Source organism: Lissotriton vulgaris, chromosome 3_1, assembly GCF_964263255.1.
Source record: "Lissotriton vulgaris chromosome 3_1, aLisVul1.2, whole genome shotgun sequence".
NCBI classification, from domain to species: Eukaryota; Metazoa; Chordata; class Amphibia; order Caudata; family Salamandridae; genus Lissotriton; species Lissotriton vulgaris.
The window spans coordinates 1,347,987,426-1,348,000,695 of NC_141689.1; the positions used below are offsets into that span (position 1 = coordinate 1,347,987,426).

General features: G+C 54.1%; 1 protein-coding gene across 4 annotated transcripts in view; it reads right to left on the reverse strand.

The window, feature by feature from the left end:
- Nucleotides 1–13,270, reverse strand: part of GAK (cyclin G associated kinase) — a 1,908,861-nt gene that overhangs the window by 1,674,368 nt on the left and 221,223 nt on the right. For all 4 annotated transcript variants that reach the window (XM_086961822.1, XM_086961820.1, XM_086961821.1 and 1 more), the window contains exon 3: nt 9,392–9,451. In XM_086961822.1, the coding sequence (XP_086817948.1) occupies nt 9,392–9,451 (60 nt within the window). The remainder of the gene's footprint in view (nt 1–9,391; nt 9,452–13,270) is intronic.

The following is a 13,270-nucleotide window of genomic DNA, read 5'->3' on the forward strand; positions in this document are numbered from 1 at the left end:
CGAGAGAGAAGCCAATGCCAGATTGTCTGAGCCTCTCGAGAGAGTGGGCGAGATCTTGTGCCTCCTTGTTTGTTCAGATAGAACATGGTGGTCGTATTGTCCGTCTGAACTAGGACGGAGTTGGATTCGATCGCTGGTAAGAAAGCTTTGAGAGCCAGGAATACCGCTCTAAGTTCCAGCATGTTGATGTGGTATGTCTGCTCCTGCGCAGACCACTGGCCTTGAATTTGAAGCGGACCCATGTGTGCTCCCCAGCCTTGCAGGGAGGCATCCGTCACTATTGTAGGACACCCCCATGCCGCACGGCCACCAGCTGCTGCGTGTGCCCCCGCCTGCCGATTCTGCCTGCCTCGAAGAGCCTTCCCGCCCTCGGGTCCGCCCTCAGGCCACGCCCCCGTCTGCTGTCCCCTCCGCGTTCTGTACCCCTGTCTGCACTGTTCCTTCTGTATTGTTGCTTTTTACTGTGCCCTCTTAATTTTGTGTATTTTTTCCCCATGCTGACCCTGGTTTCCCCCCCATTGTGCGGCCAACCCCTGCACCCGCTCCCCGCTGCCGACTCCTGCCGCCGGGGAGTGTAGCCATGCCCCCTCCTCCTTGCTCCCGCCTCCCAGCTGCCCCTCCCTCCCTGCACTTGGCCATAAATGGTGACCGTGCGCATGCGCAGCGGTAACGCGCAGCGGGTGTGCCGATTGTGCGCCAAAGGTAAGTCCGTCTACGCCCGTCCACGCCCAGCGCCCAGTGCCAGGACCCCTGGCCCTCGCACACCCCAGCCCGCCCGCCGGACGTACGACGCCGCCACCCTCAACGCACTCAACACCGGCCGAATCCCGGGATGCTACCGAGCCACCCCGAGACGAACCCACGGACCCTTCAGCTGTCACGCCTGCAAGTTCTCCTGCAACCGGACCTGCCCCGCAGCAGCACCCGCCAAGCCGAACACCAGCAGCAACCACCTCAAGTGCATCCTACTCAACACCCGCTCCGTCCACAGACACACCATCTAACTCTGGAACCTCCTCGACACCAAGGCTCCTGACGTCGCCTTCCTCACGGAAACCTGGATGAACGACTCCTCAGCGCCAGACATCGCCATCGCCATCCCAGAGGGCTACAAGATCACCCGAAGAGACCGCGGCAACCAGACTGGAGGAGGCATCACCATCATCTACAGGGACACCATCCGCATCACGACCAACACCGACGACACCCTGAAAACCGCCGAACACCTGCACTTCCAGATCCACATGGACCCCAAAACCACCCTCAGAGGCACCCTCATCTACCGACCCCCGGGACCACGCACACAATTCAGCGAAGACATCGCCAACTTCATCTGCCCGCACGCCCTCCCCTCCGCTGACTACATCCTCTTGGGGGACATCAACTTCCACCTGGAGAACAACAACGACCGCAACACCACCACCCTGCTTGACAACCTCGCCAATCTCGGACTCAAGCAGCTAGTGACCACCCCCACCCACCTCGCCGGACACACACTCGACGCTGTCTTCTCATCCAGCAAGGACATCATCTTCAGCCACGCCACCGGACTCCACTGGACGGACCACAGCTGCGTCCACTCCACCTTCAGAAGATCCACGATCCACCACCACCAGCAACAGGTTGCTCGAAGAAACTGGAACAAGATCACAGCAGACCATCTTGCCGCTTCCCTGAGCCAGCACCCCCCGCCAGCTCAGCGAACCCCAGCCAGGCCGCCGACAACCTCACAAAGTGGATCAGCAACTGCGCAGACGACCTCGCCCCACTGAGGACCCCGCCTAGCAGACCCGGCAGCAAGAAGGCCCCATGGTTCACCGACGAACTCAAGAGCTCCAAGAAGAACTGCCGAACCCTCGAGAAAGCCTGGAGAAGGGAGCCAACACCGGACAACATGACCACCCTCAAGCTCGCCACCCGGAAGCACCATCAACTGATCCGCGCCACCAAGAAAACAGCATTCAAGGACCGGCTGGACAACAACGCACACAACTGCAAGGAACTCTTCAACATCGTGAAAGAGCTCTCCAACCCCAACGCCGGAAACAACGACATCACCCAGTCGCAAGACCTCTGCAACTCCCTCGCCTCCTACTTCCACAACAAGTTCGTTGACATACACAACAGCTTCAGCCCACAAACAACGCTCCCCACGACCGCACCAACGCCCCCCACCGCCACCTTCAACGCCTGGACCCAGATCAACACAGAAGACACCATCTGCACAATGAACTCTATCCACTCCGGATCTCCGACCGACCCCTGCCCCCACCACGTCTTCAACAAGGCCGACGCTGTCATCGCACCCCACCTGCGGGACATCATCAACACCTCCTTCGACACCGCCACCTTCCCTGAGAGCTGGAAGCACGCCGAACTCAGCGCTCTACTAAAGAAACCAACAGCGGACCCCGCCGAACTCAAGAATTACCGCCCCATCTCGCTCCTCCCGTTCCCAGCCAAAGTCATCGAGAAGACCGTCAACAAGCAGCTGGCCGCCTTCCTCGAGACGAATGGATCCCTCGAACCCTCACAGTCTGGCTTCCGAGCCAACCACAGCATCGAGACCGCCCTCATCGCTGCCACCGATGACATCCGAGCCCTGCTGGACAACAGTGAAACAGCGGCCCTCATCCTCCTAGACCTCTCCGCGGCATTCGACACTGTTTGCCACCGCACCCTAGTGCATCGCCTCCGCAACATCGGAATCCAGGAGAAGGCACTGGAGTGGATCATCTCCTTCCTCGCTGGAAGGACACAGAGAGTCCGCCTACCACCGTTCAGATCTGCAGCCACGGAAGTCATCTGCGGCGTTCCTCAGGGCTCCTCGCTCAGCCCCACCCTCTTCAACGTCTACATGAGCCCCCTTGCGGCCATCGCACGCCAGCACAACCTCAACATCATCTCCTACGCCAACGACACCCAGCTGATCCTCTCCCTGACCAACGACCCCGCTGCCGCCAGAACCAACCTCCACGAAGGGATGAAAGACGTAGCCGAGTGGATGACGACCAGCCGCCTGAAACTGAACTCAGACAAGACGGAAGTCCTCATCCTTGGCTCCTCGCCCTCCGCCTGGGACGACTCCTGGTGGCCCCCCGCCCTGGGCACCGCACCCAAACCGACAGACCACGCAAGCAACCTGGGCTTCATCCTGGACTCCTCCCTCTCCATGGCCAGACAAGTCAACGCCATCTCAGCGTCCTGTTTCAACATCCTGCGCATGCTACGGAAGATCTTCCGGTGGATCCCCACCGAGACCAGGAAGACGGTCACCCAGGCCCTCGTCACCAGCGGACTAGACTACGGCAACGCCCTCTACGCCGGAACCACCGCCAAGCTCCAAAAGAGACTCCAGCGGATCCAGAACGCCTCAGCCAGACTCATCCTCGACATCCCCCGACGAAGCCACATCTCCGGAGACCTGAGAGACCTGCACTGGCTCCCGTCAACAAGAGAATCACCTTCCGTCTCCTCGCCCACGCACACAAAGCCCTACACGACCAAGGCCCGAGCTACCTCAACAACCGCCTCAACTTCTACGCTCCCAAATGCCACCTCCGATCGACCAACCACGCCCTCGCCGCCGTCCCCCGCATCCGAAGAGCGACAACAGGAGGAAGGTCCTTCTCCTACCTGGCCGCCAAGACCTGGAACACCCTCCCTACCGACCTCCGCCTGACCCAAGACCACCTCTCCTTCAGGAAGAAGCTCAAGACCTGGCTGTTCGAGCAGTAGGGCACCCCACCCCCTCCCCCAAGCGCCTTGATACCCTCTGGGTAAGTAGCGCGCTCTATAAATGCCTTGATTGATTGATTGATTGATTGATTGACTATAGACTAGGAAGGAACGGGTTGGTGAAACGGTACCCCCACCAGCACATTCTTTCTCCGAGTCCACCATTTGATGGCATCTTTTGTTGCCTTGGCAAGAGTGATACGATCTTCCCAGCGTCCTGTCGCTTGGTCCCACTGATCCTCCAGAGCCTGTTGTAGAGGACGCATTCTCAGCCTGGCGTTTGGGATGAGAAAAATGCAGGACGCCATGGAACCCAGCAGGGATGCTACTTGTCGGGCTGTTGGAAGCCGAGACTCTAGCAGAATCCCACATTTCTGACTCATGGAAAAAAGTCTCTCCTCCGAAGGAAACGCTTTCCCCAAGCTTGTGTCCAGAACGGAGCCTAGGTAGTGGATGGACTGTGTAGGCCGCTGGACTGACTTCTCCAGGTTCACATGGAGGCCGAGCCTGTGTAGCTGGTGCAGGCACAGTTGTAGATCGTGCGTTACCTGTACCGGAGATGGACCTTTTAGGAGCCAGTCGTCCAGGTATGGGTAAATGAAGAGTCCCTTTTTGTGAAGAAAAGCCGCCACCACTGCCATGCATTTGGTGAAGACTCATGGTGCGGACTTGAGACCGAAGGGTAACACCTTGTACTGGTAGTGTTTGTTCCCTACGACAAACCTCAAGTACTTGCGATGTTGTTGAGCAATTGGGATGTGAAAGTATGCATCTTGCAGATCCACCGAACACATCCAATCTCCTTGGCTTGAAGATGTGGACATATTTGGTGAAGCGCTAACATGCGGAACTTTTCTTTGACAATGACTTTGTTTAATAGTCGTAGGTCGAGTATTGGTCTGAACTTGTCCTCCTGATCTTTTTTGGGGACAAGGAAGTATCTGGAGTAAACTCCCTTTCCTCTTAGAGCGGGAGGAACCTCCTCTATCGCTCTTTTTTGCAGTAGGACTTTCACCTCTCTTAGGAGCAAGCTTAGCTGGTGAGGGCAAGAGCTCTTTGGAGGGATGCTCTTCGGACGAGCACGGAAACGTAGCTTGTATCCATTGCGCAGTATATTCAGCACCCACTGATCTTTTGTGATGCTGACCCACTCTGCCAGGTGTTGTGAAGCACTTCCTCCCACTGGAGTCGGTAACGGCGCCAGAGGAAGCCACTGTTCAGGCCTTTCCTCCTCTTGTGGTGTTAGAGGATTGTTGGTGACCTCATTTACCTCTGCTGGGCTTGCCTCGAAACTGGGGTATCCCTTGGTTTTTATTTTGGGACCACTGAGGGGTTTGAACCCTCTGTTGAGCCCCTCTCCCCCTGTTGGTCTTGAAGCGGTGCTTGAATTCTTTTTTCTTCTCCAAGCCCACCGCCTTCACCGTATCCAGTTCCGTCTTCATTCAGGTCATCTCTTCATCAGCATGCTCCCCGAAGAGAGCGGAACCCGAAAAGGGGAGAGTAAGGATGCGATGCTGAGCATCCGGCTTCAGACCTGTAAGGCGCAACCAGGCCGACCTTCTGGCACAAACCCCATGTGAATAGGAATGAGCCGAAAGCACTGCACCATCCGCAGCCGTGCTTATCATCTGATTCGCCACCAGACACCCTTCTGTAACAGTCTCTTCAAAATCCTGCTGGTCTTCTTTTGGCAGTTTGGCTTTGAATCTTTCCATAGAGTCCCATAAGGCTCTGTCGTATCGACCCAGAAGCGCAGCCGCACTAGAAACCTTAAGAGTGGAAGCAGCTGAGTTGCAAACCTTGCGACCCCAGGAGTCTTGAGCTTTGCTGTCCTTGTCTGGTGGGACTGAAGAGGAACCAGCGACAGCGTGCGTCTTCCTCGCCGCTGCCACAATTACAGAGTCTGCTGGAGGGTCAGATTTTACAAAAACTGGGTCAGAAGATGCCGGTTTGTACTTCTTCTGAATGCGGGCTGGCACCGCTCTGATAGCCGCTGGAGTTAGGAAAACCTCTTTGACAGGATCCATAATCCCCGGGACTAATGGTAGCAGAGGACGGGAGATGGCTTTCTTGTGTAAAGTCTCAAAAATGACTGTCGTTGTTACTTGAGGGACAGACATTTCAATGTTCAGCTTCAGTGCTCCTCTTTGCAGGACATCCAGATACGTGCCAATGTCATCCACTGGGGAGGATCTGGACGTAGGACAGTCCGTCAACGTAGAGGAGTAATCCCTCTTGGACGACCTGGTAGAAGAGGTAGATGAAGTAGACTGAGTACGTCGACGTCTACGGTGAGCACTGTGTCTCCGCTCCCGCGATCTATTTGAACGCTCCTCCCGTCTAGGAGAGCGAGACCTGATTTTATCTTCTGACCGAGGTCTTCTTCTGGGAGATCGGGATCTTCCAGGAGATCTGGCTGGTGGTCTCACAGGTGATTTGCGCCTGGGAGGACTACGCTTGTCCATCTCCTCTAACAGATTCTGAAGAGGAGACCTGTGTTGTGGGCTGGCGTATTCTTGCATACGTTTGGTAGCCCCAGAATTTCGCCATGGTCCAAAGACTTGTACCATCTAGGTGACAGTCTGACTTGCTCGGCCAAAGGATCTGGCCGACGCTCAGGAGATCTGTGCACAGGACTTCTGGACCTTGAAGGTTCAGTTGAGGAGCCAGAGGACCGTGTAGATGAATGACGGGAAGCAGACTCCGTTACCATGATCGCATCTGAATGCCTCGACGTCGAGCGTTCTTCCCTCGCCGGCGAACGCCTTCAAGGAGTCGGCGGGTCAAACAATCTCGACCTCGAATGTCCATGAGAGGATCTATGGTCTCTCGACGTCGAGCGGCGATGAGCAGCCGTCGACGGAGTCCTCTGTCTCGACGTCGAACAGCAATACCCGGCCGTCGACGGAGGTCTCTTTCGACATCGAAAGATGATGTCCAGTCGTCGACGGAGCTCTCTGCCTCGACGTCGAACGGTGATGACCGGCCGTCGACGGAGTTCTGTCTCGACGTCGAGTGCCTGTGCGACGACGGCGGAGGGGTATTGGGCACCCTCGACGCAGAGCGTTGACGAGGCACTGACGGAGACTGCGTCCTCGACGCCGATCGACGAGCTACTGTCGACGGCGGAGGGGTCTTGGTCCTCGACGCCGAACGCCGCTTCTTGGACGACGGCGGAGGTGTCACACCTCGAAGCCGGTCGTCGCCTGGATGACGACGACGGCGGAGGAGAAACTTCCCTCGACGCCGGTCGTCGCCTGGTTGACGACGGCGGAGGGGTTATGGATTTCGACGCCGACCGTCGCCCGGTTGACGGCGGCAGAGTCGCCTTCCTCGACGCCGATCGTCGCCCGGTTGACGCCGGCGGAGGGGATTTGGACGACGGAGCTGGATCCTTCGACGTCGTCGACGTACCTGGTCTTCTCTTCAACGGCGAGCCCGCCGTCGACAGTAGTTTAGAAGAGAGATGATCCACCGGTGGTTCTTTTCTCAGCGCCGAGCACGACGCTGAAGTTGAAGGGTGTGAAGACTTCTTTTTTGAAGGTGTATGAACCTTCTTGGAACCCTTCTTCACCGGTGATCTTCCTCTAGATGACCTGTGAGCCAGGCCATAAATGCGAATCCTCTCACTGTCTTTGGAGTTCTTCCTGACAGGTGCTCACAATGAGGGCAGGTGCCTGGATCATGATCTTCAGGCAGACACAGGATACAGACGTCGTGGTTGTCTGATTTTGCCTTCTTGTTGCCACAAGAAGGACATTTGTCAAAGAGTGAAGGCATTCTCAGAGGAAAATGTTCACTAAACTGACTGAAAAAAGCAGTATCCTACTTGACTAGATGTTAACTGTCAAAGAATTGTCAAAAATGAAGTATTTTTCTGTCAAAAAACAGAAAATTAGTGGAGCTGTGTAACCAGGGTCCTTCTCTGAAGGAGCCGGAAAGAACAACTGGCCTAACGGTCACCCCTGGGGCATGATGGGATACAGGGGGTCATGAGTGCCTTAAAGGCACGGTGTCAGTTTATTGCTATTCAGCTACAGGTTAGCTTTTCAGTCTTTTTAGACTGTGTGTTTGCAATGCAGCCTGGGAGCTTCCTATGCTTCCAGTGAGTTATGAGAATTTCTACTGCTTTATGAGCATTAAAAACAGTTTCTAAACAATTTTTTGTTTTGTTTCTCATGTTTCTAATGCTTATTATTCATGTATGGTGAAAATTCTTCACAGCATATTGCAGCTCTGGTGTTATTTGGCTGCTATTGCATGTGTTTATATATATATATATATATATATATATATATATATATATATATATATATATGATTTATATATATATAAATATATATATGTATATATATGTGGGGCACATATAATATAGTGTTTCCGGGGTCCTGCACATGGGCGGGAATATTCTAATGCTTATGACTATTGATGAGGATCCCCTGGAAGAGAACTAAAAAGACCCATTTTTGGTGTGTAGGCCATAGTATATAGCAGTCACTGAAGAAACAGGAGAAATGTCCCAAAATACTGTTAAGACAGCTGTGAAGAAACAAACCTGAGCAGAGCTCAGAGGAGACTCCCTTAGCACAACGTGTGGTAGGAAATCTGAGGGACTGAGGCTCCTTCCAGGAGGGTTCTAGAAGGAGGTGGCAGCTGATTGGCTCTCTTCTAGAGTTTGGTCCTTTTTACAAAAGGACAAGGATAGGTTACTAATGTGAGGCCTGTGGGCCTACTTCTTTATATGTCTTTAGGACATTACTTTATTTATGTACCGAGGACTCCCATCCCGACGACGGGGAATGATTCAGGCATGTGAATCTATGAAAGACACCCATAATACTGGATAACTCCCATTGATATCATACTCTGAACATGGACATATTAAAAGAGCATTCTACTTTATCAGAAGATATGTAAATGTTTTGGATCGGGCTTATGTAGAGAAAGGTCTGCGTGAATTTGGTAGGGAAGATATTGATGGGGTGCTAAAACCTATGACATTTTCAAAGCCTCTACCCACAGAACTTCCACATGCATGTACTTATATAACCTGAGTTACAAAAAGATGTCCCTGTCAATTTGCTCTTCTTAAATTGAAAACATTCAGCAAATGTACCACAAGCAAGCGCGGAAACAAATGATGTGAACTATGAACATGTGTCTAAAAAAGGAGTGCTAAACATTTTTTTTCCATATTCAGACAAACATTGTTTGGTGCATATACATAAAAAAATTAAAAACAATTATGTTTAATTTCTATATATGTCTCTTGTTTGGAAAATGGTGGAAGAGCTCCTCTGAGGAGTTATTTTCTGTCTCTATAAGAATACACGACTTCAAAAAACCTATGTTTTGACACCAAAATGAAGTACATAGGTCTCATGGTGCTTGAAATATTACATCACTACAACCCATGCAACATTATTAAAAATGTCGTCCAGAAAAATTCGGCCTGTATCAGCAATGTGTACCTAAGCTAAATTGCTTCTCTAATGATCCAAAAATACAAAATCAAAAATGAAAATCTCTGGGCAACAATTTTTAAACAGAGGTATATCAGGGGACCGGGATTAAGGTGGAAATGCAACTTCAAAAAGGAACATTTAAAACCACAACTTTAGCGTTATTTTGTTAAGATCACCACAAAGGATACCATGAAGCAGACTTCTTGGATAATAGCCTTGTTCTTTTCTTCTTCATTTGAAAGTAATCTCTGTGTTAGATAAAAAAAATATTTATAAATCAAAATGAGGACAGACTTCAGTAATGAGATCCACAAAAAGCCATGAAACGAATTATTTTACCATAACCGACTGATTCAAACAAACAAAGAACATTTTCTAATTAAAGCAAGCCAGCCATCGCATAAATGTCTTACAAACGTACAAGTTACTTACCTTCGGTAACAATGTATCTGGTAGAGACTATTCTAACCACAGATTCCTCCACGTAGAATTATCCTCAGGAGTGAGCCTGGATCCGGAAACTTTTTTGCCATAGCATCCCTGCGCTTTGGAGGCGGGGAGACATCACGCAACTCCACTCAGGCGTCGTCCGCACATGTGACGTCACCGAGGTCACATAAGCCCCACCCGTTGCGCCTACATCAGTTTTCTATGGAGAACTTTTCTGCACCACAACACGGAGCCACAAGACAAAAAACTGGGAGCATGGGAATAGTGTGCACAAAAGTAGAAACAAGGAATGGAGACCCGCAACACCATAAGGAGCAGTGCAACCCTGCAGTAACCATGCAGGGGCGGAATAAAGAACAGAGCAGAGCCCTGAGCACCCACTCTGCCGATATGTAAACCGCTTCGATCAGTAGCAGCACCCCACTGCCCCCTCCACTCCAGCGCCTTAGGACCCACCCAGGTATGTAGTGCGCTTTATAAGTGTCTTGATTGATTGATTGATTCATGGAGAACAGGCACCCAAAGGCCACCAGAACTCCCCAGCAGAGCGCAAGCTATATAACAGCTACCACTACCCCACATAGGGTACGTTAAGTCCCAAGATGGGGGAACCCGCTTTGGAAGAACTTCCGCAGCAGAGGAAAAAACATAAGAGCCACGGGGAAACACCCCCGCGAAAGGCTGGACAAGCAGCCCAAAAGGAAAATCATAAGGCCTAGTCTCAGGGTCAAGTCTGTGTAACAGTTCCAGCAAAAAACACGCACAGTGAACAAAGGGCTGTCCAGCATCCAACAATGCCAAAGTTCCAGAAAGGAGGACTAAATGGCCAGATAACATACTCTACAGCACAAGAGCGACTGTCATAAGAAGGATCAGAACGTCGAGGAGGTGGAGGTGGAGGTGGAGGTGGAGGAGGAGGCGGAGGAGGGAGCCCTGCCAGGAACCACTGGATGGCAGAGTCAGCCGGGGCATGGAACAACAGGCTGCCATCAAATGATAGATCAATGAGCCGCTCCTGAATGTTTTCAGGGAGCACTCAGTCCCTAAGCCAAGCATGGCGACGGAGGGCGACTGAGGAAGCCATGGCTCGGTCAGCACCTCCGAGATGTCCGGAGCGGAGAATAAACTACGCTAGCTCCCGGCCATCCAACGCATGATGTCGCAAGTCCACCTGAACAGACTCCTGGAAAGCTGCGGATGCCAGAGACTCAGCCAAGTCCCACAAACAAGAGGAGGCCCTAGCCAATACACACAAGGTGTTAAGGGCCCGTAGGGCAGCGTTGGTCGAGGTGAACATGTTGCGCCCCCAAGAGTCCAGCCAGCGGGCCTCCAGGGATGGCGGAGTCAACAGTGGCGGCGGGGAGGGAAAAGCAGTCCGCAAAAGTGGACTGGCGGCAAAGGGGTGGAGGGAAAGGCACGCCGGGTCACGTGGCGCCGAAAGGTGACGGTGCAGAAGGTGATGAGGCACCGGATCCCCTGAGGCAGGACACCTCCAAGCCCCCATCAGGGAAGAAAGGAGCAAACCCTCAAAAGGAAGCAAGATCTCCCTCCCACCAGAGCCGTGGTGGAGAACCTCCAAGATATGGTCCACCGGAAAATGAGAAATCGTGTCACCCATGCGCAGAATGCCCACAGCCATGGACACCGCATGAGCGAAGGCCGCACCCGCATCTGTAGGGCCCCGCGGCGGAGAAGGCAGCTCCTCCGTGGGCGATGACTGCAGACTAAGGCAGCCGTCCCCGAAGCCAAGCGGAACGGTCAAGAGCCAGACCTGGAATTCAGTAGGAGCCGAGGAATGAGGAATCTGCTGCTCCTCCGACGAACACCTCGGCCTCAGAAACGGCAGGGAGCCACCCTACGACGGTGCCGGTGAAAAGACACCACACGGCGGCCAGTGTCCGAGGAGGACGACACCAATATGCAGCCAGCCTCCGGAGAGAGGGAGCGTCCGAAGACTAATCCGCAACTCGACGCCTGTCAGGAGCCTTAGAGTCCCCCGCCTGAGGCAGGACGGTAACGCCATCCTGCGCCGAAGGAGACGCTGGATAAGGCCCCTCCAAGCCAAGCGCCGGGGGCCGGATCCAAAGTGGACAAGGGGCTGCGTTGGAATGGCTCTGAGTCGACCTCCACTGAGGCAGCCGCCTGCGTGGAGGAACGAGAGGGACCAGGGGAGTGGCACAAAGCCCTCCACCAGCCTCGGCCCAGCATGTGACGGAGGTGGCTCGGTGAACCATGCGGAGCAGCCAGGCCCGACTCAACCTCCGACTCGCTCTCGGACAAGGCAGCCGCCTGCATGGAGGGACGAGAAAGGCCCGGAGGAGGGCGAGGGGTCCCCGTCCACCCTCGACCCAGAGTGGGACGAGGAGGGTCCACCGACCCTTGTGGCGCCGCCCTGTCCAGCAGCTGCCGGCGCCGTAGTGGCGTCACCTCGGCCTTAGACAGGACCACCTTGTCAAAGGACCGAGAGGGGCTCAGGGATGTGACCAGAGCCCCCGCGACACCACAGGGACTCCCGCGGGAGTTTGCGGCGAGGCAGAGGCACCCTGGAATGAAGGAGGGACCCACGAGGGGCGGCATCCCAACAGCACCACATCCTCCAAGCCTGGATCCGAGCCAGTCGGCGCCGGGACGAAGCTGCCGGCGGCCCTGTGGAGGGCCCCGCGCAAGGCGAGAGATCCGCTGATGCCCCGGGAGGGGAAGGAGGAGGAGACACCAGCGAGGCCTGCAAAGCTGCCACGTTTGTCTCCATCTGGACTCTCGACACCCCATCACTGTGAAACGGTGGATAGGACGACACACGGGTCGCATCACCCGCGGAGAGCCCACGTCCCCGGTAGGCCAGACACCAGCTCCCGGGGACACGCTGTGACACTTACCCACTGGGGAGCAACGCTCATGTGACATCGGAGAAGGGCGAGGATGACGACCACGTCCGAACCTTAAGTTGTCGGTCAAGGCTGATCGAGGGGAAGAAGTCTAAGATCGAGGGGAAGAAGTCGACCTGGAGAGACGCGCCAAGAGTAGTTTCATCCGGCGCTCCCGCCGCGACTTTGGCTTCAACTGTTGGCACGCCTCATAATCAGTGGTGATGTGTTCCTCCCCATAACGCCACATACAAATGAGGTGAAGGTCTGTCGCCGACATAAGACGCCCACACGACGTCCAAGTCTTGAAGCCCGAAGGCATTCACACACTGTTCCTCAAAATAAAAGTACAATGAGGAGCAAGAAGGGCACAAAACAAGCCCGTAGCAAGACCGGATCCACGTTGCACGCGGAAAAGGAAAGAACGTAGCAAGACCGGATCCACGTTGCACGCGGAACAGGAAAGAACGTAGCAAGCCCGGATCCACGTTGCACGCGGAAAAGGAAAGAACCGACGTAGGCGCGCAGGGGTGGGGCTTATGTGACCTCGCTGACATCACATGCGCAGACGACGTCTGGGCGGAGTTGCATCACGCAACAGCACGCAGGGATGCTGTGGCGAAAGAGTTTCCGGATCCAGTCTCACGCCTGGGGATAATTCTACGTGAAGGAATCTGCGGCTAGTAGTCTCCATTAGATGATGAGATACGCAAGTGGGGTTTAAAAACTACCACTCAGCTGTAAAACCTCAAA